Consider the following 20,509-nt stretch of genomic DNA (forward strand, 5'->3'; position numbering starts at 1 on the left):
CCTGTTGCTGTGTTTATATTGCTATAATAGGTGGCAAGGTGTTTGAACTATTTTATTTTTAACGTAATACATTTTTGGTTTTCTTATTTATTTATGTCTACTTCCTCGAGATCGTACCTTATTCATGGGTTTCAAAATCAACTTTGATATATGCCCAATAAAGTATACATTATACATATAAGAGATAAGTAAGAGAGTGTAAAGTATACATCATTCGTAAGAGAGAGGACGTAGGGGAGAAACTGCATACGACGCGTATTACCAAAGTGTGGTGCGTTGTGCGGCAAACCCACTTTGAGATCCTTTTCGTAATAAAATGCCAAGTAGTACTTGCGGATCTGTCAAACCTAGATACATGAATCCGTATGGACCCTTTCTTACGTATGACGGTAACGGATACGCATTGACGTAGTTTTTGATGCAACCATATTAATATGGAAACGGTTTAATTTGTAGGTTGTTAATTAATTGGTTGAGATATTTCTTGTAAGATAATAATGTTAGTTTGTGTATGACACAAATAAAAATAGGGTAGTATTGTTTACTTTACAATTTACTCTATGGGTCGTACCTATATGTATCCTGACGTAACGAAAAGACGTCCAATTTTATTCTTTCATACTTTTCTTATTACATAATATTATTCTAGTGTTTTTAGTACTTCGTTTATTCTGGCTATTTCAATATGATTTCATCATTTTCGTAATATTATCACATTGTATTGATGATTCACCATGTTATGCACACTCGCATAGTGTCACTATTACTTAACTAAGTCTGCCGTTACGAGTCTTTGAAAAAAAAACTCAAGTCCATTTATTCATTCCTCAAACCGGAAAGTAGGCGTATTATTGACTTACAATTTATCACACAAACATCCAATGATGCGACTATTGATACCGCTTCTAAAGGGAATTTCACGGCGTCTCCTTGTTCCCCTTTAAATTGTATTGCGCTTAGACAGCTCATTGTACTTCCATTTATAAGGCCGCCTGCGCACGGTAAAAACAAACAATGCCCTAGTGAAATTTTAAAACTTGTCGCACGCTATTTTTTGTAGGCCGCTACAGCTTTATTACGCCTCCCTGAGCGGTTCAAGTTTTGCTCACCGTTAAAGCGTAAACAAAAGACTGTAAACGAAGATCTATTCCATCACGGACACCGACAATACGTTAATTTATTACGTCATATATAAAGTAGTGAAAGTTAAAATAACGCTTTGTTTCTAGCATTCATCGGTTAACGGTAAACAAAACAAGGTACACAAAGAAGCCGCCCTTGTACAGGAGTCGGATATTTTACAAGCGCCCATAAACATTTTGCGAATTTTAATGGGACTTTTACGTCTTTTATATTTATGGGAAACGAAATAGTCGAGACGTGTTTTAAATGCCAAAATATTTCGTTTGTTTCTTCGATTTTCAAGCATTTTTTAAATAAGTCAAAATACATAAGAAATATACTTACCGCTACTTGCATTTGAAACTAAATCTAAGATAAAACGACGATGTCTAATATGTGTATTTCCGGGTTCATCCGGGAAGGTGGAGCTCGATATCCGGTATAAGCTCATTGAGAGATCTTTTGTCCTATTATATTTATACGCTTTAGATTTCCTATAACAACGAATCAATGAAGTAAGCAAGTCTACGCCAATAATATAAGTACATATACTCGTATATTTCAGAGGGACTGTTTTATTTAACGGAAGTTAAAACTTGAATTTATTAGAGTTAACCAAATATTGGTAAAACTTTTATGCAAATTTTTTATGTATTAAGGTTGCGTTTTATCTACTACACTTAATCTGGACAAGAAGATGTATTATTTTTAGGGTTCAGTACCCAAAGGGTAAAAACGGGACCCTATTACTAAGACTCCGCTGTCCGTCTGTCAGTCTGTCCGTATGTTCGTCTGTCCGTCTGTCCGTCTGTCCGTCTGTTCGTCTGTCCGTCTGTCCGTCTGTCCGTCTGTCCGTCTGTCCGTCTGTCCGTCTGTCCGTCTGTCCGTCTGTCCGTCTGTCCGTCTGTCCGTCTGTCCGTCTGTCCGTCTGTCCGTCTGTCCGTCTGTCCGTCTGTCCGTCTGTCCGTCTGTCCGTCTGTCCGTCTGTCCGTCTGTCCGTCTGTCCGTCTGTCCGTCTGTCCGTCTGTCCGTCTGTCCGTCTGTCCGTCTGTCCGTCTGTCCGTCTGTCCGTCTGTCCGTCTGTCCGTCTGTCCGTCTGTCCGTCTGTCCGTCTGTCCGTCTGTCCGTCTGTCCGTCTGTCCGTCTGTCCGTCTGTCCGTCTGTCCGTCTGTCCGTCTGTCTGTCTGTCACCAGGCTGTATCTCATGAACCGTGATAGCTAGACAGTTGAAATTTTCACAGATGATGTATAGGTATTTCTGTTGCCGCTATAACAACAAATACTAAAAAGTACGGAACCCTCGGTGGGCGAAACCGAGTCGCACTTGGCCGGTTTTTTATTTATTTTACAACATACATAGTTCTAAGTTTTTGCTTATAAGTATGTCTAAATCCACGATCGTATTAGTTTATACCTATATATAATCCACGATTGTGTTGAGGAATTCTATATATTTTTTTATAATTTAGGTACCTAGTAACTATTGTTGTTATATTAAGGCGGTTCCCTGAGGCAAAAGGCGAAAAATCTCCTTACATGATCATGTCTTTCTAAGAGGCGTTGATATTAGTAGACGTGGAAAAAATATATGTAGTTCTTGACTATATTGTCTTTAATAACATAGCTTCCGATACACGAATACACTACACACACACTTCACATACACACACACACACATACACTTCGCTCGATACAATTAATTCCCAAAGTAACCTCTAACTCGGACTTTTAATCCAGCTTTACTCGGTTATTTATTATGTGATATTATAAACAAAAAAGAAGAAAAAACAATCTTAACTTAAACAGTAATTTCATAGCTTTCGAATTTCGATATTGTAAGGTAACGTTTTTAAAATAAATAAAAACGACAAAATTCGATCAAAATTGACACTTGGCGTGCATTATCTTTCCCGTTCTTTCTTGCGAAATGTGACAGTGACAGCGGCAAACCCATGGATGGATAAAGTTATATTTTGTAACTGTGATTAAAATCCTAAATCGTCAATTTAAATAGTTCCACTATACGATCAGTCGCGGGTCTGAAAACAAGTCATGCATAACTAGCTGAATCATCTGTCCCGGACTTTGACAAAAGCCTACTGAAATGGAGATTTGCAAAAAATACCCAGATTACTCAGATGTACTGATAATCCAAGGTTATTGAACAGACGAATATTGGTCACTTGTAACGGTAAATTTGTAAAATCAAAAGATTGTGTTAAGGTCACACGTTTTTTCCTACACATGTTTTAACCAATGTAGATTTTTGAGAAATAACGGTATTCGTAACCCGTTGACGATGATATGGTATAGGGTCCTCCAACTACAAAGTTTAGTAGTGAAATATGATTTAAAATCTTACATTTCTTAAGTTGAAACTAAGTTAAATTATTAGTGGGGAGTAAATAGGTATCCATAAATGTAGAACTAGTACAAAAAATAATCGTGCTAGACCTGAAGTTTATATTTTGGGAAAAGTATCTTTAAGTATTTTTTACAAAATTTGGCTTTCATCTTCATAAATATAACTTTGTTTGTGTAATCCTTATGAAAGGAAGATATATATATATTTAACTGACATTCACCAATAAAAACATCCATCGAAGAAAACACAGGACACACACAAGTAAATTCAGGTCCACCTTTTTCTACGATAACTAGGTTAGCGAGCGAGTATCATGTAAGTACTTACATACCGTATACCAAGTGCGTCCAGTGCATGAATGTAAAAATTAGATTCCTCATAATGTATTAAAATTTACTCTCATCATTTTACGGAAAAACTTTATACTCTGAGCTCTTCAGCTGTAAAAAGGCAGTTCCTAATTCGCAACTCATTATTCATAGGAAATTGTTAACTTTCCATACTTGCTTAATAAGTTACAATTTATTTATTTCAACTAAGAATATATAGTTCTTAGTATTGGAATATCACCTACATAGGAAGGAAGTTTAAAAATAGTTCAGACGTAATTTTAAATCGCAGATACGAATGAAGACAGTCGTGTGAACTGCCATATAAGTCTATATCAATAAAGTCTCGTGTCTCATACATTTCGGGATTGACCCATGTTTAGTTTAGGCAGACTGACGTTGTATTTCGAATGACGAGTATTTGCAGTATATATGGGAGTGGTGACATAGACGACATATTTCGAGTTTAACAATACTATGACGCGTTTACTGCAAATCATGAATGAACTTGTTTTAGACGATTCTCAGAATGCTAGCGAAATACACTTTTGGGAATAGGTACATTTTATTGTTGACTAGACATTAACATTCAAAATTCTAAATTACAATTGATTGCGCCTAAACTAGTTAGTGATGTGCGGCAGTGTCATGAGCCCTGACCAGTTCCAGGGTTTAAACACACACTTTTGATAATTAAAAATAAATAATGTAAAAAAAAATTATTATGAACGATGCTATATTTAGTTTATAATATGAAACTAGTTATTTTCTTTTATTAATAAACTAATATTTTCTCCCTTTAACTTGCAACAACAAGTCACTGCTTTTTTTCTTTAGCTTACCTATAGGTGGTGTGCTGTGAGTATAGGTACCTATACTCGTACCTGGAAGTACATCTTCTTAATCGTCGCGTTCTCCTGGCATTTTTGCTACGGCTCATGAGAGCCTAGAGTCCGCTTGACAACTAATCCCAAGAATTTGCGTAGGGTTTCGGGTTTTACAAAAGCGACTGCCATCTGACCTTCCAATCCAGAGGGTAAACTAGGCCTTATCGAAATAAATCCGGTTTCCTTGCGATGTTTTCCTTCACCCGAAAGCGAATGGTAAATATCAAATGATATTTCGTACCTACATAAGTTCCGCAAAACTCATTGGTACGACCCGGGGTTTGATTAAACCAGCGTCCTACGGATTGAAAGTCGCACACTCTAGGGGCCCACTGACTATCAGTCCGCCGGACGATATTGGCCTATCAGTTGTTCGGAACTGTCAAATTTTTGTTCTAACTGACAGGCCGATATCTTCCGGCAGACTGTAGTCAGTGGGCCCCTTTACCGCTAGGCTAACAGCGCTCCTGGAAGTACATATTAAATAATAATTGCGATTTTATTCATTCACAAGTAGCATAAGTAACATTTTTGTTTATAGTATGATGATATCCAGTAACATAATTATTGTTAGCATTTAATAGCTTCTAAGTAATTGATAAGAAGTCGCAGACAGCTTGACGGCGAAATGCGCCACATGCCTATTGATCGCAGTGATTTTCTAGCATCAGTAAGTTAATTTCAAATTGCGTGTATCATTCATTTTGTTTACTGATGTCGTTTTTGTTATGTTGTAAATAATCTTGGTAGATACTAATCAGAAGGCACCTTTTCACACTCAATAGTATGAGTGACTTTACATAGGTACTTATGTCAGTATGAAAAGTTAATTAGGAAAGCATTATTATATGTATACCCAGAATAAGTATGACAATAGTTACAAAGCCATTTTTTGTACTTTTTTTATTCTTAAATTTTACATATTAATTCTGTAGTAATTTTACCACTTAAATTTTTCCGCGTTAAGTAGTTTTTTCTAAATAATTGAGAACAAAACCATTAATTTAATAAGTACATTTGAATTTCTTTATCTTAACCTGCCTCATATGTATCATATCTAAATAAATACTAAATGATCATTCCGTATAGTTTCTGGCGTTTCCACGACGCTTTTCATGTATAAAAACGATTGAGCTCTCGCACACATACTAGACTAAACACCATGCCCTGAATTTTAATCGCAGAAACTTTCAGCAATTTTAAAATTGTATCTGTAAGTCGAGCCCTTGCAATCCTGTTTGAATCTTTATACTGTCAAATATCTTCCACCGCGTAGGCGGTCCGTAGTCATCAATTTGTTATCATGCATGACCCGCTGATGCACTGGCTACGTGCAGGTGTTTCAGCATAGTTGGCCATCAATTCAAAGAAATCGAGCCATGAAGTCATTGTTAGATAACAATTGTCGTTCGGATTTCCTTAATATTAATGACTACATCCGGACTGCGATATTTGTAGGTAATATATAGATAATAATGTCAAATTCTACTGATTTTTATTCATGCGGCGTACCTATGTATAAATCTAGGTTAATTATTTATTGAGGTTTTAATTCGTATTCTTTTTATAACTTCTTTTTTTTGATATTGTCACCGGTTACCGCGATAGTTACTTACTCATGAAATAAAACAATGAAATGTGATATGATGATGTTCTTTTTTTTATTAGTATGTTTTACTTTTATTTAATATTAGTTTATTTTTTAAGTAGTTTTATTTTAATGATAGTTTAGTTTTTAATTGTTTGGATTATAGATAGTTTTAATGTTTGTTGTATTAGTTTTTTGCGTTGTTTATTTATTCTTTTTATTTTGTAAGAAAAATATTTTATATGAATAATTAAACTTTAAAGGACAAATTTACACAAATCGACCTAGCCCCACAGTAAGTAGGCTTGTGTTGTGAGTAGGTAGGTACTAGACAACGATATAAGTATATTATATATAGTCAGCTAGTTTATATGTACCAAATACAGCCATTTGAATATTTTAGGAAGACCTTTTTAAACATGTGTCTCAAAAAAGTATCTATAGGTAAATAAAATCTTAACACAATATTAAATCAAAGTCTGGAGGCACCTTTACTAAATTTTTACATTAACGGTAGTGTAAACAACCATAACCAGTAAAAATATTCGAGATAAATCGGCATTACTGATTAAGAAACAAGAATGAAAACCAAGATTAGATACTTATGACTGTCCTAATTTTTTAAATTTTTCCTAGGATTTTATTAAATGAATAACTTGATATCAATTTATAGGCAATTATCATTTCAGTTTTGGATGATTTATTAAGTAGTTATTTGCTAAAGTGAATGCAATTTATATTTATTTAGGTAATTGAATGAAAATTTATGAACACCAGGGAATTTATGCATTTCGTCAACCAAATTCGTCGTAAATTTGTACTAATATGGCATTTAGCGGATTCACAAAAAAATTCCCAACGAAAACGGTACATTTTTTGCAGCTGAGAGTGATATACGGTATCAGGAAATTACGTCAACAAAACGCAAGTAATATTTTACCTAAACTTTTCTGCATAGGTGCTTACATAATATAATATGAGTGCCTGGAATAGTGGAAAGGAATCCCATTTTGAAAGAGAAAAGTTAAAAAAATACGGTCCGGCAGAAGTAGTAACTTTTCTATAAAGATAGATGTCAATAACTGGGTATTTTACCCCACACGTAGCATGTATTTTGTTATGTATTTTATACTCGTATTTTCTCGCCCCGGCCTAACTTTTTTTTTAAACTCTCGACGTTAGAGTCTTGCTGCTTAAAATACGTAGGTAATTCTTTATTTATATTTTTTCAGCATTCATAACAAGTATTTTTCGTGAAAAATCGGGCACTTATATTTACCTACGTACAAGCAGTTATATAAAACGTGGACCCCCCAGCGAAGCAAAACTAATAATATAAATGGAGCACACGGATATAGCATATAATCTCATCCACAATGTGAATACCTACCAACCCCTATCTACTCGGGTAGCGCTGCAGTGGGTAGGTAGAGGGTCTGGCCCGCCTCGAGCCGCGATTGGTCGAGCGAAGGGAGTCCCTGCGCTCACTGGCTGATACCCCACTCAAGCGTCGGCACACGTGCTTACTTTATGTTACGCGCGGGCACCGAGTCATTTAGTCGTTTACCCGACACTCGGCGCGCGCGACCACCGTTTAGGGGATGTCATACTAATCAACATCGATCATGGACTTCACCTTACCTGCTTGTGCCCAGTTGCGGCAGACCGGTACCGTTATAACCAAACCTAAGGACGATTGCTACAGGATATGTACAGGTCGTACTAATTTCGTAAGTACGCCGGAAAAATGTGAACTGTGTGGTAGGACTAGAACGAATAGCCAATACAGTGACTGTGATAGTGAAACAGTGAAGAAATATCGACCCCACAGATCGAGTACAGCTAGAAGCAGTAAGAATTTTATTTAAATATTTATATATAAAGAAATCGACTAATTTTTAATTTATTATATTATGTATGTAAATTGTATAGTTCGTATAAAATTTAAATGATATTTTATCTTAAGTTACAGGCATTATAAAATATAAAAATTAACATTTGCCGTAATTGTAATGCCATTGAAAAATAATAATATTTGTTCGACTCAGTAGCATGCACATTAGTTAATGAATGAAAATGAATAAAAGGTTTAATAAATATATCACAGCGATTGTAATTACGTAATGATAAGCCAATTAACAGGTGCTTTATACCAAGCGGCATAAATCGACATGAGGTACCGCTATCAGTAGCTAATTAAGTACTGTCGTAAAGGGCTTAGACTTTAATAACATAAATCAGTAATTAAAATCCATGCTTCATATAACAGCACCGCATGCGATTTATGCCTGCGAATGTCATCAATGGTTAATCAACCAAGGGCTATAATAATTGAAGCATCTAACTAAACCTTTAACTAACGATAATAATGTAAACGGAATATCCGGTGTTCAGCCGGCCGATTCTCATGTCGGTGTAATCGCCGGCCGCCGTAATAGAGCTTACAATTTCATTACGCAAAAAACCTGGCTCAGTCTCGCCTCTACAATGTTAAACACGAAGATCAGAACTAACTAACTAGGCTTAAACTGCTATTAAACTAGCCTAGTACTGTTACCGGAATGACATGTCTAACTAAATGTTTCTATCCTTTAAAGAGCCGTACAGTTACGCTGGCCGCCCGCCGTTTCGTAATTGCAAGTATCGCTAGGTACCTCTATATAGGGCCGAGAAATGATTTAAGTGTAGCGAGAGAAAAAATAATACCGAGTGCCTTGTAGATTAGCTCTAGGGAATGTCCGGAAAATTTCCCGTGCCGTATTAGTTAGAATCTTCCCTGGCTTTCTTATTGATTGGAGTCATTAGTACGAACAAAAAGTCCGCGATAACCTGCTTGTCGGTAGCTGCTGTTGCTATTTAACCTAATTCAATTTATAATTATTTCATTTATTGCCCATAGGTACTAATTACTTTTACTTATGGATTCACTATTCATATACATTATTTCTAGAATAGTTATTATATTTCCAATGACTTTAATCCCAACCCAACAAGCCTCTAATTACTTTATATTTAAAATTACACCATTTTTAAATTATTGATTTACATATTATGCTTCTGTAGTTTATAATATGACTTTTATTAAAACTAAATGAAATAAACAAAACCGCAATTATTTTCCTTTCATTAAGTGGTATAATTTGGATTTAATTTTAATTTAAAAATTAACAACGTAATATCAAAATAACACATAATATTATATATATATTATTTATATTAGGTAGGTAACGCATATTTTTTATATGTGTTGCCTACAAGTTTACTTCCACTAATTCCACGTGTAGGTATTGTAATCTAAATTACCCAATAAGACAAAATTACTATTCGACAATTACGTAAACTTCCGACCCTTTAACGAAGACATCAATTTCTGATAATAGTAACGACAATTTTCTTGCTAAATTTAAAATCGGAAAACCACTTATCTCAATGCGAGTGAGTCATCGAAGCGCAAGGTGAGCACATTACCTATGGTAATTGCCATAGCGCGAATACAACCGCTGGACGTCAAACTATAGTAGGACTCCTCCAATATCCGATAGATAATACACCCGATCGAAGTCGACATATCGAAACTATTCCGCTTTGCTAATGCCTGCCGGATGATAATTGAAGTTGATTGATCGCTTACCTATTTCAAATTTGTTTACTAACTTAGGATATTTTTATTTATTGATTGAAAACTTGTGTGTTCATGTCGTTACAATTTTCAAAATAAAAAAGTTTCATGTAGATAATTTTAATTAAATCCAAATATGTGTAAATAACTATAATCCAAGATATTTCAATAAAAAGGACAAGCAAGAAGTAAAATTTTAATCGATATACTTAAATGTTGTAGTTTTTTTGTAAATATTATCGAATACATTGAGACAGGTCGTATAGTCTAATGACTAAATAGTATTATATTATCTACCTATTATCCGAAATCAAATCGTCTTCCGTTTTAAAATATAATGCATTTTTATTGCATAATACACGGTTCTAAATTCGACAACAAAACAAACGCTTTATATAATGTAAGACAATATTTCGTGAACTAAAAAACATTTAAAAGCATACATTTTAGTTAGGTTGGTAGGTAATGTGTCGTTATAAACTGGAACCTAGGCTGCGCGGCTCGAGAACGCCGCGCTGCGCTCGATTTCAGACATGAACTATGTCCGCGTCATTAGGGTTGATCCACTCTCATTAGCAACATTTTCACATAAAACGCTCTTCATTTACGCGGCAAAGCAGCCGCATCAATTATAAACAGTTATTTCAGTGAGACGGCTCATAATTGCAGTATTTAACTGTCACCCACCCATTTAGCAACATGTCGATCTCGGCTAAACAGCAATCACTTGCTTTCATACCGTCGCAACCGCACTTGTTCTGAAAATGAAAAATCTCAACCCTAAATAACCGTCAGATATTCATACACCCGTAATTTCGGTAATAAGATTTTCGTTATAACTGTACAGACGACTGATACAGATTGGTTTTCTAGAAATTGAGATGAAAGTAAGGAAATAACTGCAGCAAATTGCATCCTGATAGGCGCATCTTCGAAACTCACCGCCTTATGCGTGTCAAGCTCTGATTGACCGAAATTATTCTGCAATATTACCGAAAATGTAATACACATTTGCATTTAATTTCGCTTTAATAAAAGTTATTGCGCTACCGTTAAGTATAATATCAAATTGTTACCTTATTAAATTAAATTCGTGAAAAATTCACGGTTGTTTCGTTAATTTTGTCGGAGGCTATTAGCATTTAGAGCGATTTTCAGTTGATGAAGAGCGTACCGCGCTTGTAGTGGCGTCGCGCCGATAATCGCACTTATTATGCGCAGTCAAATTTTACGACCGTATCGGTTGTTAGCCGCTACTAACAAAATGATGATCTGACTCAAATTAACTCTATTATGGATAAACATAACGCTTTTTCTATGTAATGTCATACGAACGGATATCAGTAGGTACCGTTAATGACCTGGACCAAGGAGCTTGGAACGCGTTGGCATGGACGAGACAACAATTCCCTGCTCATAATAACATTACATCTGGTATTGTTTAATAAGCGTATATTCTGATTAACAGTGGGCGTCATAATATAAGTGATAAGGAGAAAAAAACCTATGACGTATGTACAAACTAACAAGACTTGGTTCTTTCAGCGTTCAAAAGACGGTCACAGACGGACGCGGCAAGTTCGGTTTAAACAGTATAATGTTTGATTTACATAATGATTTCGCAGGCGCCGGCCGACGTCCGGCGCTCTGTCGACGCAAACTTTTCTCGGTTTTGGAGCCGAAATTCTAGTTAGCGGCGATATCTTTTAAGAAGGTAACAAGGTGCTCGTTTGAGTCGTTTTTCGTGCAGTCAGCCTCCACGGGCGAGCTGTTAAAAAATAAACGAACTCTTTGTTTCTCGAGTAGTCGCGCCGACCTCCGACGCGGTCCCTACTTTTTTATGCTCCCTTATAACCTGTGTATTACGTGTAGGTATCTACGGTTTTTATGGTCGCCCGGTCAGTTCTTCAATGGGCTAAGGAATTCGATCGAGTCTCCTTATTGTTCATTTTAGTAGCGATCGACAAATAAGTTTATTTAATAAAAGAAAGTAATTAGTATTGTCATCTTATTCAGATTATTTTATTGTACAAGATCTGCATTAAAATGTTGTAAAAAAAACACCCTGCTTGACTTGCTTCAATTTATTTTAATTAAAGGCTATGAAATAACATTAGCTACTTTAAAAAATATAAAAAATAAGTTAAGGAGTAAAATTTAACGTGTAGAATGGCTCCACATCTCTTCCAAGTTGACCTGTTATTTTTTTGGTTGAACTTTTGCTTGGCGGTCTCGGATGCTTTTGACCGCGCCACTAATAAAATGTTATGATCGTGTGTTTAACGCATGTTGTGGTGTCGGACCTTCTTTTGACATGATCGTTATTACCGCTCCACCTTTGTGGTCTCCAAAACTGTAACAACATTATTATAGTGTCAATAAGACGGCAATATACCAATAAAGGGTCTATAGATCGTCTAGTTAGCCAGGGTTTTAATGATCACAATTTGTTTATGCAAATGGGTGTGCGTTTTCGAACGCTTCGTGCCGTGAGACGGTTTTATAGCGCCGTCCTTCTTTATAATACTAGGGGCGTGCGATAATCGAGATCAGTTCACGGGGTCTAGTTAAATAATAAGCGGCGCGGAGCCCTGTAACTATAATTTCCTTTATTTGACCGCCGCCGCCGGCCAAGGGGCGAAATCACAGCGGAGCTTGATGCTAACGAGATCGAAGAACAAAAAAAGCGCACGCACACTTTACCCACACTCGGGCTTATATTGAAGGCATAACTTTAGACCCTCATTGTAAAAAGAGGTTAAGTCCTTCAGTGTTACTAAAGACGTAAACCTTTGGAACTTAAGTTTGCTCGTTCAAGTAGATCGTTTATTTCTATACAATTTTGAATAACTAGATTAGTTTGGCGGGAGCAATTGTTGTGAGATTGTTTTGAGTCACCACGCATTAATGCACTGACTCAGACTTGAGTCAAAACTAAGAAAAAAAATTAATAACCGTGAGTAAGATGCGTAATGCATAGTCCAATTTGTATTATAAAAAGTTGTCCTAATATATCAAAATTGATATTATGTGTGTAACGTACATTTGCTGACGTAAAATTAGCAAGCAAACTTATAATGACGTTTCAGTTTAACATACGATTATTAACAAGAGAAGAACTTTTATCAGTTACCAATTACCCAGTTGTCTAAAGAAAAATAATTTGCATTAACATAAACAACCACGAATTATCACACAAAAAACCATTATAAGAAAAACCGGTCAAGTGCGAGTCGGACTCGCCCACCGAGGATTCCGTACTTTTTAGTATTTGTTGTTATAGCGGCAACAAAAATACATTATCTGTGAAAATTTCAACTGTCTAGCTATCACGGTTCATGAGATACAGCCTGGTGACAGACAGACGGACAGCGGAGTCTTAGTAATAGGGTCCCGTTTTTACCCTTTGGGTACGGAACCTAAAAAAAACATCATACCGCTGCTGTTTTGTTATACCTACAATAATTTGAACCCATTTTTTTAAGTGTAGATTTATCGATATCAAAATAATGTCGGTCCGTCCGGCAACGGTTAAGTAGCGCCACATTAGCTATTCACGCAGGTTCATTGCACAATTAGCAAAGGCTGTCCACCTCTCGAGTGTTCATCGATTCATCGGATGTCCTTTGATTACCATAATCGATAGCACCGCGCGTGCCGCATACGATACGTTATCGCTCATTCATGAGAAGATTCGATTATACTTACGATAAAACTAAAGGGGGCCACTGACTATCAGTCCACCGGACGATATCGGCCTGTCAGTTAGAACAAAAATTTGACAGTTCCAAACAACTGACAGGCCGATATCGTCCGGCGAACTGATAGTCAGTGGGCCCCTTAAAGTAGAAAATTAATTAAGAACATGATCGTTGGCGCTAATCCAGAAATTCCTTTTTATTTACCAATGAAAACATAACTTTTTAATAACACTGCGTTTTGCGGGAATTTTTATGTGTCACTTATCAGAAAACAATTTACAATCTGTCGTCATAGCGCATGCATTATTTATTTTAAATAAATAATGCGTCCTTTATGCACCGTATAAAATGAAATATTATTAATATTTACTGAAATCAACTGGAATGATCATGCACGTTATTTAGTTTGTTATTTTCATTTAAGTACATTAAATGAACTTATATGTCTAATCTAGATTCTTGGGTTAATAATTACGGGCTAGGAGTGTCAGAAGACAATAGTAATATTTGAGAAATAAGGGGCCGGGTAATCACCCGGCCCCTTATTTCTCAAATATCAGAAAAATCTTTCTGCGCATCTCTGTAACTGCCGCAAGAAGTCGGTCTAATCCCTCAGATAACGTAATGCATTTTTTTCTGTTGCAGGATACGTCAACGTCTGTGCAACGGTGTGTCTACTGCTACTGGTCGGATTCACCCCGCGGACATCGGCGGCGCCGCGGCCTAGAAGAGACAGCATGGAGAACGAAGCGTGGGCGAACCCTTGTGACTACGCCCCTGGGAGCGTAAGTACCTACTAATTTAATCTTATCTCACCTGCCCTAATTCATAAAAATTATCAATTTGTTGTTATCCCAGTCCAATCTGTTTTTATTTTTATTATTATTCCGGTGTAGCTGTAACTTTGTAAATCTCGACAAGGATCACAATAGGAAACTATGAATCTAATTAGGATTATTGTAATATTGTCTTCGGTTACCGCGATAGTTACTCATGAAATAAAACTATGAAAACGGATTATATCGCGTATATTGAATTTATAATACATCCCGACGTTTCGAACTCTTTACAGCGTTCGTGGTCAACGGGTGACTGAGGAAAAATTACAAAATGCAAAAATACCCACATACTAAAATAATGAACAATCATAGACTACAAACTTACAACCAGCCTTAAAGTTTGTAGTCTATGATTGTTCATTATTTTAGTATGTGGGTATTTTTGCATTTTGTAATTTTTCCTCAGTCACCCGTTGACCACGAACGCTGTAAAGAGTTCGAAACGTCGGGATGTATTATAAATTCAATATACGCGATATAATCCGTTTTCATAGTTTTAGGATTATTGTTTTGATGATTATTATTTTTTGGATTATTCATTGTAATTTGAAGTCCGGAACCTCGACAGAAATAAACAATTTTAAATTAGTAGGTATTTGTTGTTATATCAGCAACAGAAATACATCATCTGTGAAAATTTCAACTGTCTAGCTATCACGGTTCACGAGATACAGCCTGGTGACAGGCAGACAGCTGTCAGAGACGGGCAGTGGAGTCTTAGTAATAGTCTCGTTCTTACCCTTTGGGTACGGAACCCTAAAAAAAAACTAAAAGAATTAGTGACAAATAGCATATCATGCCTCTTTTTCTTTTAAGTTTACACGAAGTAATAACACTTGTCATGTTTTATGATTAATGTAATTCGATAGGAGTGTAGATCTGTTAAATTTGATCTGAATTCGTTTCTCATGCTCCTGTACACCTAGCACTTCTTGCCGCAGCTCGCGCGACTTCATACTTCAAGGACGACTTGGCATTTCAAGTTTCTCGAGTCGCGGCAAAACATGGTAGACGTCCTAGTGTTTAGAGCGATTTGTTCCCAATGTATGAAAAACGCCTTTGATTGTAAAATTATCTGAATTCAGTATGACTCATGTTGTACTGTATAGTTGCCACACCATACCATCACATGTAAAACTTGTCTGAACATATAATAACAAGAGATTAGTCACTGCGTAAATTCCAAGGTTGTGTTGTAAATAACCTTCTTTTTTTTCGTTACAGTCACCATCATCACCAAAACCATTCACAAAAGACCAAGCCAAAGAAGTCGCGAATCAAGCAAAAGCCGCACTCGACAATGCACAATCATTCAAAAATAATTTCGTAAGTACCTATTCACATTTCATAATTCAAGTTGGCAAGTCTTTCTCTTTCATTCACCGAGTGTAGTATTCGCGGGGCATCGATATGCCCGACGCGTCGCACGAAATGAACGGACGGACTCTACCACCGGCCAATACCAATAAAACCCGGCTGAAGACGTCAATAGCGTATGCACAGGTTTGCGCATGATTATTGCCGATTTTATCTGAATGAATGAAAGTGTCGCCATGTCGGTTGCTTTGTCTCGTCGTTTTATTATTTGCGTCTAATGTAATGACTAGACGGACAACATGCCCAATGCATACCTATAGGACATTTGATTGGATAGGTCTTTAGACTTCGTGACATGTCGAAAGGTTTTCATCGAATTTTGACCCCATTACTGGTTCCCGGCGTATACAAGTTAGCGCCTTTTTCTTACCGCGAATGGCACGGAGGGAGGAGAGATTGCATCGGCGCGGGCGCCAATTTCGCCACTACACGTCCGGTTCTCAATGCTTCCTCTCTTTTAATTATAATTTTATACACCCCTCCAACCACGACGTCGTAGAAATCAATGGAGCGTCTAGATGTAGATTAGACATAGTTGGAGTAAGTCTTATAGACTACAAAGACTTTAGACTTAATGATTGCGGAAACGCAAGCACCTCAACCTACATTCGAGAATTCATAAATAATTCACGATTTATATGGAACAAATGTTTGGCATGTTAATAAAACAATTCATATGACGCTTCTATAATTCCAATCCTCTGAATATATTTCCGAATCGGAAGTGTGGTGGGTCGATCACGAGCAGTAATGCGTTGTCGCTGTCGCGCTTCGCATCACTTATAGAAGCCTCTTACCAGAGTCCGTAATTATCAAGGCGACTCTAAACGCGTTTCTAATACATTTCGGCTTCTACGAACGTCACTCTTCCTTGTCTGTGTAACACAGCGTCAATGGATGAGCCAGACTTGCTGCTCGTATAGTATGCGTGTAGAGTAGTCTGCAGGTTTGTTCGTTTATGAAGTATGGTGGCATTGTAATAGGCTCAGCACTCATAACGACGGCGACGTCCTGTCCGCTGCCTCCTTGTCGTAAAACGACATATCGACTCACAGTAGCCGGAACGAAGTACAGGACGGTGCGCGAACGACTCGAATATTGATTGCACATTAGTATTGCACGAGACACCTGCCCGTCGATGTGTCTTTTTTTCTGTCTCTCCCCTTAATGTCGGTCATTCGTTGCTAATGTATCATATTTATTGCGATTTAGACTCCCGGGAGGCATTGAACCGCCATTGTTGCCGATAGACAAGGACGCTCGGCTCTTTGTTTTATACGGGATACGTTTTTTGACTCTTCATTACATCAATCCACCTTTGTGATTGTTCATGTTATAAAACACTTTTTACGGCCGAGATAGAGAGATAGTTGTAAATAATTCGAGCTTTCGGGCTTCGTCAAGTGTTGTCAGACCATTTTGTTTAAATAATAACTGCCGTGGTCGTACTAAGAACGCCATAATAAATTCAACGAACCCTACCGGTACTGTGTGACTCGCCACCGGCGGCCACCGTGTGAATGTGTTTTAACACTCAGCTTTTGACATTACCGGTGTCATGTTATCGCGTATTTCGGGCGTGATATACCCCTAATATGAGCGTTGAAAATTATAATAATTTGCGCGATAATACATCTTTTGTCTTACGGGCAACGCGATTGCGATTAGGTATTCGAAGGAATCTGAAGCCGATGTTTTTTTTCCTGAACTATAATTATCAGCACACAAAGTTTGCTTAAAAAATAAGTAGGTAGGTTTCTTGACCGGTATTTGCATTGTTCTTAGTCAGAATTTGTTACTTTGTTGCTATAAATAGATTTATTTATTTATTTGTTGTAATACATTTAATACAGTATCCCTTCCATTTGACAATTTTAAATAAAATAATTCGCAGATGTTCTTTTGGCGTTTTAGAGAAAAAAACAAAGGAATAAACAACACATAGTCGCAAAGTAACCTGAGAGCAGATCGTGATCGGGCGGCATGCGCGATGAATCTGTGCTTATCTTAACATAGCGTCGTCATGGCGTCGTCGATACATAAACACTGAATACATACTACTCGTATATGCAATATGTACATACTTAGTATGACACCGTTGTTCACACGGCGACAGGCTGTCTGCTGCGGTCTGTGCGTGTGTGCTATGTAGACTATATTATAACGGCTGATGTGTGGGTGCCTCGATAAGCTTCCGATGGTCCGAGCTAGGCATTCGGATGGTAGTCAAATTTCTTGGAGGAAGCCCACCCACTCGTGTCCTAAAGCGTAAATAAACAGAACTGTTTACATCGTGTCGTGAGAAAACATTTGCATTTAATATTTATGTAGTCTACATTTTTTTAAGTTTTGTAGAAATAGTGACAGTTTTACACGTCATAGTTTCTTTTTAAATATATTTACCTACATATAAATAATTAATCATGACATAATAATAATTGTTATAATAGAATCATTGATATCTCATATCAAATCAAAATGTGTTTATTTCTTGACTTCCTTTACAAACTCGTTTGGCGCAGTTTTTGATTATATTTGAGTTGAAAAATTTCGGACTTTCACAGCTTCCATTTAAAATAAGAAGTCGAAGATACTATTGCTGAATAGTAAACTTTGTATAGCGACAATAAAAACTTTAAAAATCAAATATATATCTGACCAACGTGTCGTAGTTAGGTGGCATGAGGCGTGAGACACCGGACGCGCACCTGTGCCCACAGTATGCCCAGGTTAGCACATTCCGAATCTACCATGATTCATGCCCTCTCCTCCCAAACATAAACAAATGCAGTAACGTTCCCAGAATGAATTGTAGAAGTAGTAATCAAATATGCAGGAGTAATCAATTCGCGATCGTACGATTGCCTACATGACTGTATGCGTGTACGTTTCGGTAACTAGGTTTCTTAGTAAGTTATAAATTGTAAATAATAGCTACTTTGAATGCAAATCATGAGTTTTTATAATTTGCGTATATACAGCCAGCTTTAAACAGTTCGTGTAAAAGCATTTAAAATTGAGAACAATTTTATCTAAAATAACCTTTCTTGATAAAATCTGCTTAATATTCGGATATCCTCGTTTTGCACAAATTCTATTGCGGTTTTAATTGCACTGATCTACTGATATAATAAGCATTGTTGTCGTGTATTGTCACCGCGGGCCGGGCTCTTTCGTTTAATTAGCTACATTGTCGAGTGACCATATTTCTCCAATAATCGACATCTCGTTAACAAAGGGACAGATCATTTCTATCACCTCCGTTGCATCTGCCACCGGTAGGCACGTGGCAAAGGTTTTTGAACTTTCAACGGTACAACATAAAAATTGTTTTTGTATACGTACCTATACCACGTCACGTAACCGCAATAAACCACTAGTTTAGCACAATTTTAAACAACCATGCGAAACATTATGTGTCTAGTAACGAAATATGTTAGTGTCAAACTTTATCGGCTACCAGAATAAGTTAGCTCTATTAAAGTGTCGAATTCGACTGTCGCAATTGTTGCTAACCAGACGTTATCAGGTCGCAATCCGGTCTTGTTTCGACTCATCTTGCAGAGGCGGCCTTCGTTTGGCCGTCGAATTGTAAGCGAAGGAGTGGCTCTTGGCTTCCGATCACGAGATGCAGTTTAAATGATCGATAAAAAATCCACAGATATAAACGGTTATAAGGTTTAGGTACTTATAAGCAAATGATTCTACCAATCATCAAATATGAGCGGTGTCAACCTCGAACACTGAGGCTAAAGGATAATCATCTGTGTGACATACAGATTGCAATTGCAGTACTATATTATACAACCAGAACCAACTACCAGCGACCTCTCACCGGCTACTGGTTTGACGAGTTGATAGATCATAACTGGACCGTTGTTCACTTGATCTATAAATATCATTTCGAGGAACAGTTGCTCGTATGTGGGCGACTTAATCCCATTAGTTTATTTTTTCCGCATCGCAAATATCACAATAACTAATAGTTGGAAAAATATCTTTCACAATAACATTTCTTGTACTTCGAAGCGGTAATATACTTACAAAACGGATATAAATGGCATAGGTCATCCCGTGATTATCTAAATCCTATGGACTGTTTGTATGCAATATGTCCTCTTGGGATTAACTTTGATAACCTATTATTATTATATTTATTGATATTCCTAGTATTTCATTGATAGATATTATGACCTCTTAACCTGGTGTGTGCATATAATGTTAACACAATATTTCAATTTAATTATTCAAAAGATTAATAAATTTACATTGATAAAATGTAAACACAAAAAACACTACACTGTACTTACATGAGAAGACGGTATCCTGTCCATGTCAAAGCCTCAGGACCACTGTCCCAGATAGCAAACCCCAGCCTTTTATATACCGGATTATAAGCAGGATACAGCAATATGCTGGACACCAACTCATCTTCCGCTTACCTCGTCTTTCCATGAAAGTCTCTCAGCGACCATTTTGATTATCCAGTAGAATACGGAATCACATTGATTGCTCTGTTATTCGTATGACTCATCATTTTACGGCAATTCCGTTTAATGTAGGCAAATATTTATAATTTGTAGTAACTTGCTTTCATGCGTAAAGTTGATAAGGCGGTTACCGAGAGTTCAGTCTGACATAACAACACAAATAACACAATATGAGATTATATTGTCTTTGGT

The 20,509-nt window shown here is 36.8% G+C and overlaps 1 protein-coding gene and 1 long non-coding RNA gene across 4 annotated transcripts in view; one reads left to right on the forward strand and one right to left on the reverse strand.

Annotated features, from left to right (window-relative positions):
- The window catches only part of LOC134744647 (uncharacterized), a 152,521-nt gene that overhangs the window by 127,194 nt on the left and 4,818 nt on the right, over positions 1–20,509 (forward strand). For 2 of the 3 annotated variants that reach the window (XM_063678544.1, XM_063678542.1), the window contains exons 2-3: positions 14,257–14,396; positions 15,675–15,776. In XM_063678544.1, coding sequence (XP_063534614.1) covers positions 14,257–14,396; positions 15,675–15,776 — 242 coding nt within the window. Of the gene's footprint in view, positions 1–7,837; positions 8,143–14,256; positions 14,397–15,674; positions 15,777–20,509 lie in introns of those variants that run through there. The other variant, XM_063678541.1, reaches the window with a different exon arrangement.
- LOC134744736 (uncharacterized) lies at positions 11,442–20,458 on the reverse strand. Its single transcript, XR_010128107.1, has 3 exons — positions 20,138–20,458; positions 17,912–18,088; positions 11,442–12,263 (listed from the first exon to the last, which is right to left on the reverse strand). It is a non-coding gene; the product is annotated as an uncharacterized LOC134744736 (long non-coding RNA).

This window comes from Cydia strobilella, chromosome 10, assembly GCF_947568885.1.
Source record: "Cydia strobilella chromosome 10, ilCydStro3.1, whole genome shotgun sequence".
Taxonomy (NCBI): Eukaryota; Metazoa; Arthropoda; class Insecta; order Lepidoptera; family Tortricidae; genus Cydia; species Cydia strobilella.